General features: G+C 41.5%; 1 protein-coding gene across 4 annotated transcripts in view; it reads right to left on the reverse strand.

Moving 5' to 3' along the window:
• Nucleotides 1–216: 216 nt before the first annotated feature.
• ca5a (carbonic anhydrase 5a) overlaps nt 217–13,847 on the reverse strand; it is a 43,370-nt gene continuing 29,739 nt past the window's right edge. Inside the window, exons 6-7 of one of the 4 annotated variants that reach the window (XM_085991602.1) lie at nt 7,957–7,983; nt 217–2,721 (exon numbers count right to left, since the gene is read on the reverse strand). In XM_085991602.1, the coding sequence (XP_085847728.1) occupies nt 2,578–2,721; nt 7,957–7,983 (171 nt within the window). In that variant the 3' untranslated portion in view covers nt 217–2,577. The other 3 variants (XM_085991601.1, XM_085991600.1, XM_085991603.1) reach the window with 3 other exon arrangements.

Genomic DNA, 13,847 nt, shown 5'->3' on the forward strand with positions numbered 1-13,847 from the left:
TTTATACATATCCCCATAGACTCCACAGTATGCACCTACTTGGCACATGAAGACAAAAAGCTTGGAAACTGCTGCCTTACCTGGTCTGTATGGCTCAGTATCACAGCGCGTGGTGTATTAACACACTGAGCCATGCGAGGAGCCATAGTAAAATAATAACATTTTAAGAACATAGACAGATATTGTGGTTTATATATACTCTCTCTGGAGAAGCTAGACTTTAATATTTGTTTCTTTATTTGTAACTCAAATCATTTTCCAAAAAAAGTTAAAACAAATTAGTTTTTTTATACATACATATATTATTTGTAAACCAAGTCCCCACTCTCTTACTGTGATTAAGGATCGATTCCGTAAACTGGCTCCCTAATTGGATGCTCCCAATTTGGAAAGATGCTCGCAGGCAACACTGGTCAGGAAATCGTGGCCCACAGCACCCGACTTTCTATCAATAATTTTAATTGATGAAAGTTGAGACAGCTTCTGTCTGCAAAATCCTTAACATTGCTCCATGTCAGTAACAGCAGCCCTTTGTTCATTGTGTTGGTTAGTCAAATTCTGTTAAATTAATCCCATAGGATACCAAATTACCAGTTTGATGGAGCTGGTTGAAATTAAAGTGATGTTATCTTACTGATTAATTAACCCTGACTCAAAAATTGGGAAAAGGTTTTCTATATTTGTGCTATTATTAGTCACTGCATCACTTTTTCAAATACACTCAATAGGTGTGTATTAAAAAACTGTTCAGTGCCCAAAATCTGAAGTAACAGCAGAAATACTGGAAATACACAGCAGGTTGATCAGCATCTGACAAGCAAAAGTTTCAGATTCTAGTTTGGGTTCACTGTTCTGATGAACGGCTTTACCAGAAATGTGAAAATATCTGTTCTCGCTGTTTATTTCCAGTATTTTCTGTTTTATTTCAGATTACATGTTCCTATGCCTGCACCAATTCAGTTAGGAGATCCATGAGAATGACCTGGATGACTCTCCCTGTGCATTGGTGTAGTTGCAATCGAATCATGTGGGAGATTACAGACCCAAATCTATTATCTTCCGATTTCATGGAACGGTGTGTTGGATGTGCAATTTGTCCTATCATTGTCCAAGTGCATTTCCTTTGCTGTTTCTAATTTTCTTCTTGACTTAACAGCAAGGTTAAGCTATGGAACAGGCTCCCCCGGAGACAGGGGAAGCACGTAGTGTTGATTCATTCAAATTCAGAAAATAACATTTGGAGATAAAATAGTAATTGGAAACATGACGTGGTATTTAGAGAATGCTTTGGATGAAAATGGTGACTTTGGACCTATGGTTCCCAAAGCTCTTCATCACTGGGGTTTTCCATGTGTCATTTCTGGGTCTGTTGTAGACTAACTGATAGAGATTGAATGTAATGATTAGTCAACAACTCCAATATCATTGTATCATGCACCTACCAGGATGGTAGAAGGCAAACTAAATGGACCTTGGTCTTTATTCATCTACCAATTCCTTTATTCGTCTAGCAATTCCTATGTTCCTATGTAAAGTGTTCTGTGGGTGAGTAAAAGGCTGCATTTATTGTTGCATTACAAAGATTCTCTTTCATAACATCATATATTTTTGAGACATCTTCAATGTCATACTTCTGTACCACTTCAAACCAGAACATTATTCTGCATGTGAATAAACACCTTGTGAATAACAGGGATGCAGAAATTTTACATTTATTGTTTTCTCCCCCATCTTTCAATTTTCCTAGTCTTAAGGGCAGACAGATAAATTATTCCTGCAGAACTGTTTGACCTGGCAACGAGAATCTGCATAAAAGTGTTAATGGTTGTGTTGACCTACAATTATCCCTCTATAATTGCACAGCTGAGATCAGGCACTTACCCTGTGGGGAAATGCAAACAAGATCCTGCCAGAACAGTTATTGGTTATTACTATTCAGGCTGTTATTTTATTGCATAGTAGTTTGTAGCAACAACATATCACCTACTGTGCAACCCCTCTGAACTTATTATTTAACTACTAATTATTTTACTCCATTTTGGTCTTGTTTTTACAAGGTATGGTTCAATAATCAGTAATAACCACAATAAGTTTACTTATGACAACTGCCATCAAGTATCCTGTGTTGGAAATCAGTAATCATCATTGTAATAAATCCTAAGTATTACAGAAAATATATTGTTCACAACCTTCCAGTGAAAAGCAAGAGCCCAAAGGAGAACGGTTTTGTTCAGTGTTCCTTATATAAACACTGAATTATTTCATTGTTTGTTATATTGAATGATAAAAAGCACCCTAATAACTGTATAAATTCTAACCTTACTGAATGATAAAAATACCAATAATGGTATAAATTCTAACTATACTGAATGATAAAAAGCTTCCCAATATATAAATTATATCTATTGAACCATCTCTGGTCTTTGAAACATTGTAGAAGTTTCTGCATGTAAACATTCAAAATATTTAAGCGATTTCTTTTTCCAGTTCACCCAGACATAAAATAAAAGGTATTCAGCATCTTTAAAATTTAAGTAAGGCTTTTAGGTATGTTTTCCAGATTCAGGTGTGCGCATTCTATTGGGAAACACTGTTGCAGAAAGTTGGGATTGTTGAATACACGGTCCGTTTCAGTAAAGGCTGCAGTGGTCGATAGTTGTCCACCATAGGTTTTTGCTTTTCCCCAACGGATGTGAAAAACAAACTACGAAACACAGCCAGCTGTAAAAAAAAATTAAAAATAATTGAGACCTCCTCTCAAGAAGCTAACACCAACAAAGCAATGGTTTGTGATTTTCAAGGAAGAATGGACAGAATCACAGAATGCAATCCCAAAAGTATCTGTAATAAAAATGGAATTTGATTTTTCAGTCATCGTAAATCAATGGTTGTGCACATATGTAACAAAGTGCTATAGTAACCATGTTATCAGTTGAGAAAAATCATATTGGACTGGTCCTAACTAAATACACATTCAGAATCATGAGAGTACTGAGAGAAAAAAAAAAAGCCTTCTTTATTTAAATGTTCATAAACTTTTATACGGAGGGTATTTATTTCTGTAGAGATAGAATACCACACGCAGTGCATTGGTGTTGTGTGACCCAAGAGCGGTCATAACAATGTTAGTTTACAATCTGTTACAGCTGTACTTTTATAATAATTAAAAGTTTTGTATCTAGCCTGGACTGCCTGTTATCTTCCTCCAACACCTCTCCTCTGTTGTCCAGTTGAGTGGGACTGCCCTCACCTGGTTCCACTCTTACCTATTCAGTCATAGCCAGGAGAATCTCCTGCAATGGCTTCTCTTCCCCACCCCATTACCTCTAGAGCCCCCCAAGGATTTATCATTGGCCCCCTCTTATTTCTCATTTACATGCTGCCCCTCGACGACATCATCCAAAGACAAGGCGTCAGGTTCCATATGTACATTGACAACACCCGACCCCTCCACTGCCTCTGTTTTAATAGATTACTTGTCCAATATCCAGTCCTGGATGAAACACAATTTCCTTGAATTAAACATTGGGAAGACTGAAGCCATTGTTTTTGGCTCCCACCACAAACTACGTTTCCCTCACCGCTAATTCCATCCCGCTCTCTGGCCACTGTCCCAGGTTGAACCAGGCTGATCGCAACATCTGTGTCCTATTAGACCAAACTGAGGTACCAAGCCCATATCCTCTCCCATCACAGAAACTGCCTACTTTCACCTCCGTAATATTGCCCATCTCTGCCCCACCTCAGCCCATCTGCTGCTGAAACCCTTCCCATGCTTTTGTTACCTTCAGATTCAACTATTTCAATGGTCTCTTGGCCAGCCTCCCATCTTCCACCCTCCATAAACTTGAGCTTTTCCAAAACTCTGCTAATCCGCACCAAGTCTGGTTCATCACTGTGCTCACTGACCTACATTGGCTCCCGGTCCACCAACGCCTCAATTTTAAAATTCTTATACGCATGTTGAAATTCCTCCACGGACTTGCCCGTCCCTATTTCTGGAAACTCCTCCAGCCTACAACCCTCCAAAACCTTTGCATTCCTCCAATTCTAGCCTCTTTTGCATCCCCCACTTCCTTCACCCCACCATTGGCGGTCATACCTTCAGCCATTTACATCTTATGCTCTGGAATTCCCTCACTAAACCTTTCCCTCTCTCCTCCTTTAAGACAGTCCCTAAAACCTACCTCTTTGACCAAGCTTTTAGTTATCTGACCTAAAATCTCCTTCTTTGGCTTGATGTCGATTTTTGTCTGATTACACTCCTGTTAAGCGCGTTGGGACGTTTCACTATGTTAATGGCTCTATATAAATGAAAGTAGTTGTTACATTTACTTCCTGTGCCATGATTTTAGCCACATTTGGGAATCATGCCTGGGTATAACACTTGGGTATTACTTTTAACTGTAAGGATCATTAAAGTTTTTTTTTAAATAAACGTTCCCACAAATTCATTGATTATTTTGGGTTGCTAATTGGTAAGTACTCACAGTCTCCTGAAATTAACAAAAAATCAGAATTCTCCATTTTTTTCCCTCTCTAAGAATCAAGTTCAGAAATGCACAAACTGCATTTGTGCCATCATGAGTGTTCTGTGCTGCACACAACACACACACACACAATCTTCATGCTGATGTGATAAATGCAATGTGTACACACCTCTGGGCCCAATTTTCAGAGAAAAAACGAAACTGGAATTCCTTTTTTTTTTAATTCAGTGATCTTGGCCAGGCAGCTTGTTCTGGTGAATTTTAACTCGTGACCCAAGCTGTACAGTATCTGGTTTTTATGGAGGGAGCTGAAGAAGCTTTTTAGTCCGATGATTACGTGGTGTTCTCTGACTACCATGGCCAGAAGCAAAATCAGTAACAGAATATGAGGCGGAGCACAAGGAGGTTTTGAAGTCAGTAAAAAGCTTTGGCAGCCGAAGGTCTTGAGGGGGACTGTCTATGCTGCAAATTTTGTGCAGTTATGTACAAACGAAAATGAAGGACAGTAAAAGATCAGCTGGTCTATCGAGCCTGTCCGATACCGTTGTGATGTAATTTCTGCTTACAATGACACTTGTCCACTCCCACCCACTCAATATCACTGGAAAAGCCAAAAAAAACAAGGCCAATTTAGGAAAAACCTCTAGGAAATTCTTCTCCAACCCCCAAAGGCAATCAAACAAATTCAGTAGACCATGGTGACTGGGAAATAAAGAGGTTGATGTCTTTCTGGGAAAAGTACCTCCTGATAACTAAACTACTTCTATGCTTACATAACTTATACTCATGTTCCCTAGTTCTCCCTAATCTATCTAGCTTGAATAGTGTATCAACTAAATCTAATCCTTTTGTTATTTTAAAGATCTCAATCAAATCGCATCAAAGTCTTCACTTTCTACTTTTCTTGAATTCAAAGCTTCAGCTCTCGCAACCTGTCATGATAACTAAGGGCCTTAGAACTAGGCATCAATCTAGTGGTGCTCCTCTGAACCTTTTCCAGGGCATCTGAACAAATTCTCATGCAGACTACATAAAGGATCACCTAGGCAACAAATGCCATATTAGGTTCTGAGATGAGCATGAAACTAGTGACAGGAATGCTTTGCATGCAGCATTTACACATTTATTAGAAAAATCAGGATCAGCATAACATCAAGAGTGAATTTGTTGATCCCGTGTTCTTCAGGCCAGCAAGTAAATCTTGCTGATGGCCTAGTTGGTAATTTTGTAGATATTTTTCCCAGCAGCAAAAAACATGTCCAATGCAGCCAACTTACCAAAAAATACTGGGATGTAACAAACATGAGCTTCTGAATGATAAAACAAGACAGTCAGTCAGAAATGTTGAGTTCTTCAATTTTTGATTAATCACCTTTGTTCTCATGCAAGCAGCAGTTTATGTTTTATGCCTTTGTTACAAAGAAGCCTGCATTTGGGTCGGCAGATCTGAATTCCATCACTGCCGCAAATAAAGAGACAGTTGCTATGTGTGCAATCATAGCATTAAAAACAGTAGAATCTTACATGGCAAGGAATAGCACCGATGAATTCAGGCTTGGCTGCTTACTGTACGAAGTTTGCCAGCAATGTAAATCTAAATGACAACCCATATTGCTTCGCATTTCATGTCCAGCTCACCTCCTGCAACAAATATTATAGAAATGGCTACCATGAAACGGTTTTGGTTCTCATTGATGCTACCTTTAAGTATGCGCACAATGAGAAATGCATTTAATGTTTGTGAAGAGACCAACGTGGAATGCAGCCGGCTGACTGCAATGGTCCCTGTGAGCTGGTTCAATTTCTATTAATTACACAGTATTTACAGCTCAGAAACAGGCCATTTGGCCCAACAGATCCATGCCGGTGTTTATGCTCCACACAAGCCTCCTTCCACCCCTCTTCATCTAACCCCATCAACATATCCTTCTGTTCCTTTCTCCCTCATGTGCTATCTAGCTTCTCCTTGAATGCATCTATGCTATTCGCCTCAACCACTTCGGGTTCGAATGTGAAACACTCTGCTGGTAGCGAGCTCCATATTCTAATCACTCTGGGTAAAGAAGTTTCTCTTGAATTCCCTATTGGATTTATTAGTGACTATCTTATATTTATGATCCCTCTTTCTGGTCTCACTTGCAAGTAGAAACATTTTCTCCTCGTCTATCCTATCAAACCCTTTCATAATCTTGAAGACCTGTATCAGGTCACCCCCTCAGTCTTTTCTTTTCTAGAGAAAAGAGCTCCAGCCTGTTCAGTCTTTCCTGATAGGTATAAGCTCTCAGTTCTGGTATCATTGTAGTAAATCTTTTGTCTTCAATGCCTCTATATCCTCTTTATAATATGGAGACCAGAAGTGTTCACAGTACTCCAAGTATGGTCTCACCAATGTTCTGAACAAGTTTAATATTTTTTTCAGGAAAAGGGACTGGGTGGCAGTATTAAAAAAGGATTCTATCACAGCAATAGAATGTAAGGACGTTCTAGGGGTTACAGTAAAACAGAATCCATGTAGATAGAATTAACAGGAAGGGAAATTACAGAATTCTCTATGTATTATAGGTCACCAAACAGTGAACATTAGATAGTGGGAAATGTGTAGACAGGTCAGAAAGATATGCAAGAACAGGACAGTAATATTGGGTCATTTTAACTGTTCCAAGATGCACTGAGATAAAAGTAATGCATGTAGTCAAACTGGGGATTTTTTTTTAAAGAATATATCCAAAATTGCTTTCTAGATCAATCGGTTTCTAGACCAACAAAGAAATGAGCAAGCTTAATTATTTCTGCAAAATGAACTGGGACAAATAACTAATGTGAGAGTTAGAGAACTGAGGAACAACAACCACAGCATCTTCAGGCACAATGTGAAAATGGAAAAGAATAATGAAGAGTGAAAGATAAGAGTGCTGGATCGGAAAAGGGAAAAATTCAGCGAGATAAGAAAGGACATGGCCCAAATTATGCATATGCTATTGAGGGGCCTAACATGTTTAAGGACAGCAGACCATCTCAGGTTTTGGGACATGGATGCAGCCTAGCCAGCGGCCGCTACCGTAAAAGTACAGCATTTAAAAAATTCTGCGGAGCCAGGAGGAACTCCAGAGCCACTGCCAGCCACGATTGCACCCACCCCCCACCCCCTCCGGAGCTTATCAGAAAGCAGGCAGCCAGATATTGCATGCTTCCGTCGGGCAAGCTGCCTGTGGAGCAGGCAGCTCAACCTCAATATCTAGATGAGGTCCGAGGACCAATTTCTTCTAATCCGCAGGCCTCCGTCTTAGTGCGCGGGGATATCCAATCAATACCGTCCTATACAATTTCCACCCGGTGACTTTTATACCCTTTCTATAATGAGGTGTCCGAAACTGCACGCACTACTCCAACTGTGGCCTTAGCATTGTATTTTACAATGTCTTGGAGCACTTAGATGTTGTACTTAAGAAGCAGTTAGAAATGTTACCTGTTCAGGACTAACTTCGATGGGGTCCTTCATAATGACCCAGGTGACAGATTCAGTCAGAGGTGGCGTAGTCAGAGAACCAGGGTATGTCCAGTAATCCGAACAAGATGGAATCATGCAGGTGGGATCAAATTTAAAGAAATCAACTGCTGAGTCCTGCAGGTATACACAATTAACTACATTTTGGATGAAGAAAAATATACATACTTCATGTTATGATTTCTTGACTATTCATGACATTTGACAATAAGGCTATTTCTTCTGTCACTGATGTTTCTGCAAATTATTTATCAAGTGATTAGTAATTTTAGGGAATCCATCTATATTATTTTAGGGTTCTTCAACCTGCAATTGGGTGAGATGGACATGAGTCTTTCCATCTCTTCATATGCAATGCATTGACACAGCACTCCAACAACCACCTCATTAAAAACTGAAGTCATCAAATGGAGGCAGAACTCATATTCCATTTGCACTGCAGGATCACTTCCACTGGAACCATTTCCCCAAAATAATCGAATTCCACAGAACCTTGCAGCACAGAACGAGGCCATTCAGCCCATTGTATGTGTGTTGGCTCTACTAATCCCACAGCCCTATAATTTCTTCTGCTTCAAATACTAATCTATTTGTCCCTTAACTGATGCAATGCAGTGCTTGGCACAAAAAGGGGGTCACCAGATTAGGTCACTTCCTCCAAATTTGCTCTTCCACTAGTTAATTGATATGTTTCAGCTCTGCCAGCATGAGCAATACCTTCAGATGAAGCACTACCTCCAGAATACTGCAATACTTTGCAGACTTCAGCATGAGGTAACCCCCTTGGAACATTCCCTACTCTTCCAAACAGCCTCCGACGAATGCATCTCCACCTGATGTACCATACTCCCCTCCATAAGCAACGATGGGACAGAAAGTCAGAAGGAACCTGGGAATAAGACTTAGGGTAACTGCTGAAGAAAGAGTGGCTGAATGCACTAGGCACAGCAAGGGCTATGGGTCCCAACAACATCCCGGCTGTAGTGTTGCAGACCTGTGCTCCAGAGCTAGCCACATCTCTAGCCAAGCTGTTCCAGTACAGCTACAATACTGGCAACTACCCGACAAAGTGGAAAACTGCCCAGGATTGTCCACAAAAGCAGGACAAATCCAACCCGGCCAATTACCGTCCTATCAACCTACTCTCAATCATAAGCAAAGTGATGGAAAGAGTCGTCAATGGTGCGATCAAGCAGAACTTACTCACCAATAACCTGCTCACTGATACTCAGCTTGGTTTCCACCATGATCACTCGGCTTCAGGCCTCATTACAACCTTGGTCTAAATATGGACAAAAAAAGCAAATTCCAGGGGGGGGGGGGGGAGAGGAGAGTGACTCCCCTTGACATCAAGGCAACATTCAACCGAGTGTGGCATAAAGGAGCCAAAGTAAAACTGAAGTCAATGGGGATCAAGGGGAAAATTCTTCAGTGGCTCGAGTTATACCTAGCACAAAGGAAGATGGTTGTGGTTGTTGGAGGCCAATCATTTCAGCCCCAGGACATTGCTGCAGGAATTCCTCAGGGCATCGTCCTAGGCCCAACTATCTTCTGCTGCATCATCAATGACCTCCCCTCCGTCATAAGGTCAGAAGTGGGGATGTTCGCTTATGGTTGCATAGTGTTTAGCTCCATTCGCAATTCCTCAGATAATGACAGTCCATGCCCACATGCAGCAAGACCTGGATAACATCCAGGCTTGGGCTGATAAGTGGCAAGCAACACTCACGCCACACAAGTGCCAGGCAATGACTATCTCCAACAAGAGAAAGTCTAATCACCTCCCCATGACATTCAATGGCATCGCCAAATTCTCCCACCATCAGCATCTTGAGGGTCACCATTAATCATAAACACAACTGGACCAACCACATAAATGCTGAGGCTACTGGAGCATTCAGAGGCTGGATATTCTGCTGCGAGTGGCTCACCTCCTAACTCCCATGTCAGTGCCAGCCGTGGCTGCGTTGCTAACACTCTCGCCTCCGAGTCAGAAGGCTGTGGGTTAGGGACTCGAGCACAAAAATCTAGGCTGACACTCCAGTGCAGTACTGAGGGAATGCTGCACTGTTGGAGGTGCCGTCTTTCGGATGAGACATTAAACCGAGGCCCATCTGCTCTCTCAGGTGGACTTAAAAGATCCCATGGCACTATTTCGAAGTAGAGCAGGGGAGTTATCCTCGTTGTCCTGGCCAATATTTATCCCTCAATCAACATCACAAAAACAGATTATTTAACAGATTATCACTTTGCTGTTTGTGGGAACTTGCTGAATGCAAATTTGTTGCTGCATTTCCTACATTACAACAGTGATTACACTTCAAAAGTACTTAATTGGCTGTAAAACGCTTTGGAACGTCCTGAGGTCATGAAAGGCATTATATTAAACGCAAGTCTTTCATTTTTGCTAAAGTCTCTCCAACACCTACAAAGCACAAGTCATGAGTGTGATGGAATACTCTCCACTTGCCTGGATGAGTGCAGCTCCAACAACACTCAAGAAGCTCAACACCATCCAGGAAAAGCAGTCAGCTTGATCAGCAGCCCATCCACCAACTTAAACATTCATTCCCTCTACCACCAGAGCACCGTGGCTGCAGTGTATATTATCTACAGGATGTACTGCCGCAACTCACCAAGGCTTCTTTGATAGCACCTCCCAAACCCACGACCTCTACCACCTAGGACAAGGGTAGCAGGCACAGGGGAATACCATCACTTCCAAGTCACACACCATCTTGACTTGGAAATAGATCGCTGTTCCTTCAACGTTGCTGGGTCAAAATCCTGGAACTTGCTCCCCAACAGCACTGTGGGAGTACCTTCACCACTTGGTCTGCAGAGGTTCAAGGCGGCGGCTCACCACCACCTTCTCAAGGGCAACTAGGGATGTGTAATAAATGCTGGGCTTGCTAATAGCACCCATATCTCAAGAATTAATTAAAAAATGAGAAACAGGTACGGATTCAGATGCATTGCCTCAGTAATTCCCTGTGGCAAACCACTTCACATATAAATAAGAAATTTCCTGAATACATTTCTCCTAACCCATTTCCTCACTTTCTTAGGTGACAATTTAAAATTCATCACTGACTGTGCAAGCAGAGGAAATAGTCTTTGTTTTCTACAATGGGGTGCTCAGAATTGCACACAATACTCTTAAGTATGGCTCGCTTTATGCCTTTAATTAGAAAACCTATAATACCAATGACCTTTTCTACAGCTTTAGCAGCCATCCCTCACACTTTGAAGGAATTATCGATTAAAACCTGGTCTTTCTGTTGCTCCACACCCTTTAGCATTTTTATACTTCCATTCCTCGTTTTCCCTCCCAAAATGCAGCACATCGCATTTCGCTGCTTTAAATTATATCGGCCACTTGTCTTCCCATTCCACTAACGTGTTTATGTCAAAGCCTTTTACAGCGCTGCTGGCTGTTTGCCAAACCTCTCCTACTTGTCTCACACACACACACACGATATAAGTGTGTGTGTAACAAGTTTCCTGTGAGACACTTCATCAAAAGTCTTCTGAAAATCCATAAACGCTATATCTACTCCATTTCCTTTATCCAATCAATCAGTCACTTCTTCAAAAAGCTATATTAAACTGGTCAAACAAGATTTGCCTTTAACAAATCCAGGCTGGCTATCCTCAGTTAATCCATGTCACTAATTGGATCTTGAATTTTAGATTCCAAGTGTTTTTATATTAGCTGACTTTATATTAGCTAGTGTATAGATACCCAATATATCTTTCTCATTAACTGGTCTGTAGTTCCCAATGTTCTGAAATCACCCAGTTATACTGGAAGCAGCACACAGTTAAGGGAAATCACAGTGAACACATATGCAACACAATTTTAGAATGGGTTAACTGGTACTCTACCAGCTGGAGAGAGTTCAGTTGGGATGGGGCAGAATAAGATAATTGTAGGAGCAATGCAGTGGTATTTCAGGATCTTGATGTATGGATGGGGCAGTGGAGGTGATGCTTTATTTGGCCATGGTATTGGACACATGCAGATTATTGGATATTTCAGGTGCTTAGCTAATTAGAGTCTGCCATGAAATTCTTGTTGAGTCACAAAACTTGTCTTCTGGCCAGGGTTCTCTGCCTTTGGCTGTTGCGGTCTGTATCCGCCTGCCTGTTCCATGGCAAGGCTGCTTTGTAGGACAAAGTTGTGTAACACATAGCAGGCAACAATAATTTTGGATACCTTGGATGGCTTGTATTGCAATGCTCTCCTTGATCAGAGTTAATCAGTGCAGGCATCTCTTGCTTTAGGATGCAGATCATCTGTTCTACCACATCCCTGTTGGCATGATTTGCCTCATTGCATCACCTTTCAGGTCTTGTTCTTGGATGTGTCAAAAAAGGAGTAAGCAAATATGGCTGTAGTGATAGCTGTGGTTCCCTTGCAGCATTCCACAAAGTCTTTCTGGTCTTCAAGATAATTGTGGCACAGTAAATTGGTATAAAATGAAGGAATTATGGTAGTAGGCGTTCACGTGCAATGGTAATACACCAGCAACGGTAATACGCCAGCAACGGTAATACACCAGCAACGCATACATGGAATGGAGCCCCTTCCTGTCCATGAACGGGGTGGCATTGTGGGGAGGGGTCCATAGATACAAGATTAAATGCAAGAGGCTTAGGACAGAGCAGGAGAAACCTTTTTACACAGTGGGTTGCGAGGCTGTGGAATGCACTGAGTTAGTGGTTGAAACGGGGATCATGTCCACATTTAAGAACATGTCAGATAGGTTGGTGACAGCCTCCTTTGGGAATCGCAATCTCTGCATACAGATTCTCTTCGGATATGTCCAAGTAAGATTGTCTGGGACAGATGGGAGGCAGCATCAGGGCCAGTCCTAACTGAATGCCGAAGATGTAAATGCAAAGGTGTTCCATAGCCTGGAAACACACAGATACCCAACGGGATACCCATTTAGGCAGTATGAAAGATCCCTGGGAAAACTGGCAAAGCTGGCAAATGGAATGCAGCTTTAAGAGGTTGTGGTAAAACAGCTCAACAGCAAAGGCACACTAAAACAGGTGAAAAATGCACAGTGAACCTAACAAATCAGGCCAACAAAGAACCAATTAACAGGGAAGGGTCTTCTTTGCAGCAGTCACTTCAAACGTGCTCCAAGTGATGTCATGCTGTTCAGGCATTTCATCACATTATGCGGCCAAATTTACATATTTTTCAGGCCCTTAATAAACCTAGTACACGGCAGGTATGCAAGCTCTCAGTACTACATGGGCTTCCCCATTAGATTATGGCGTGCAACTTGCATGGCTGCTGAGCAGACCTTAGGATCCCAGTGTGAGGAGGCAGCGCCTGATGCGCAGCAATTGTTGGACACTTTCAGTTTCTATTAACAAGCCGCATAACTGCAATTGGTAAGAGAAGTGGAAACCGTCACAGTAGAGGTCAATCTGCTGAGACTGGGATTAAGTCATACTGTTGGGACACTACAGAAGGGGCTTTACAGGAGATACATGATAGTGCTGGATAGTAAAAAAGATTGCCAAAAGTGGAAAATTATCTTACACTGATGCCCCCACCTTCATGAACACAAAACCTAAACCATGAAATAAGGCTTTTTGATAGCCTGAAATATTTGGTGCCAGTTTTATATTTTCATCTTAGACACTGGAGGAAGACTCCGACTCGGACAGTAATTCTCAAGTAACAAATGCATTTGAACTGAAATGTTCGAGTATACCCTATGCAGCTGTCCACAGTCTGAGCCATCACTGCTTAACATTAATACAGAGGGAGCATAATTGGAGCAGTGGAGGAAAAAAAAGAGAAACAAACTAAACACAGTCACCCACTT

The sequence above is a fragment of the Somniosus microcephalus genome, chromosome 6 (genome assembly GCF_052327205.1).
Source record: "Somniosus microcephalus isolate GS21.2 chromosome 6, FLI_Smic_1.0, whole genome shotgun sequence".
Taxonomy (NCBI): Eukaryota; Metazoa; Chordata; class Chondrichthyes; order Squaliformes; family Somniosidae; genus Somniosus; species Somniosus microcephalus.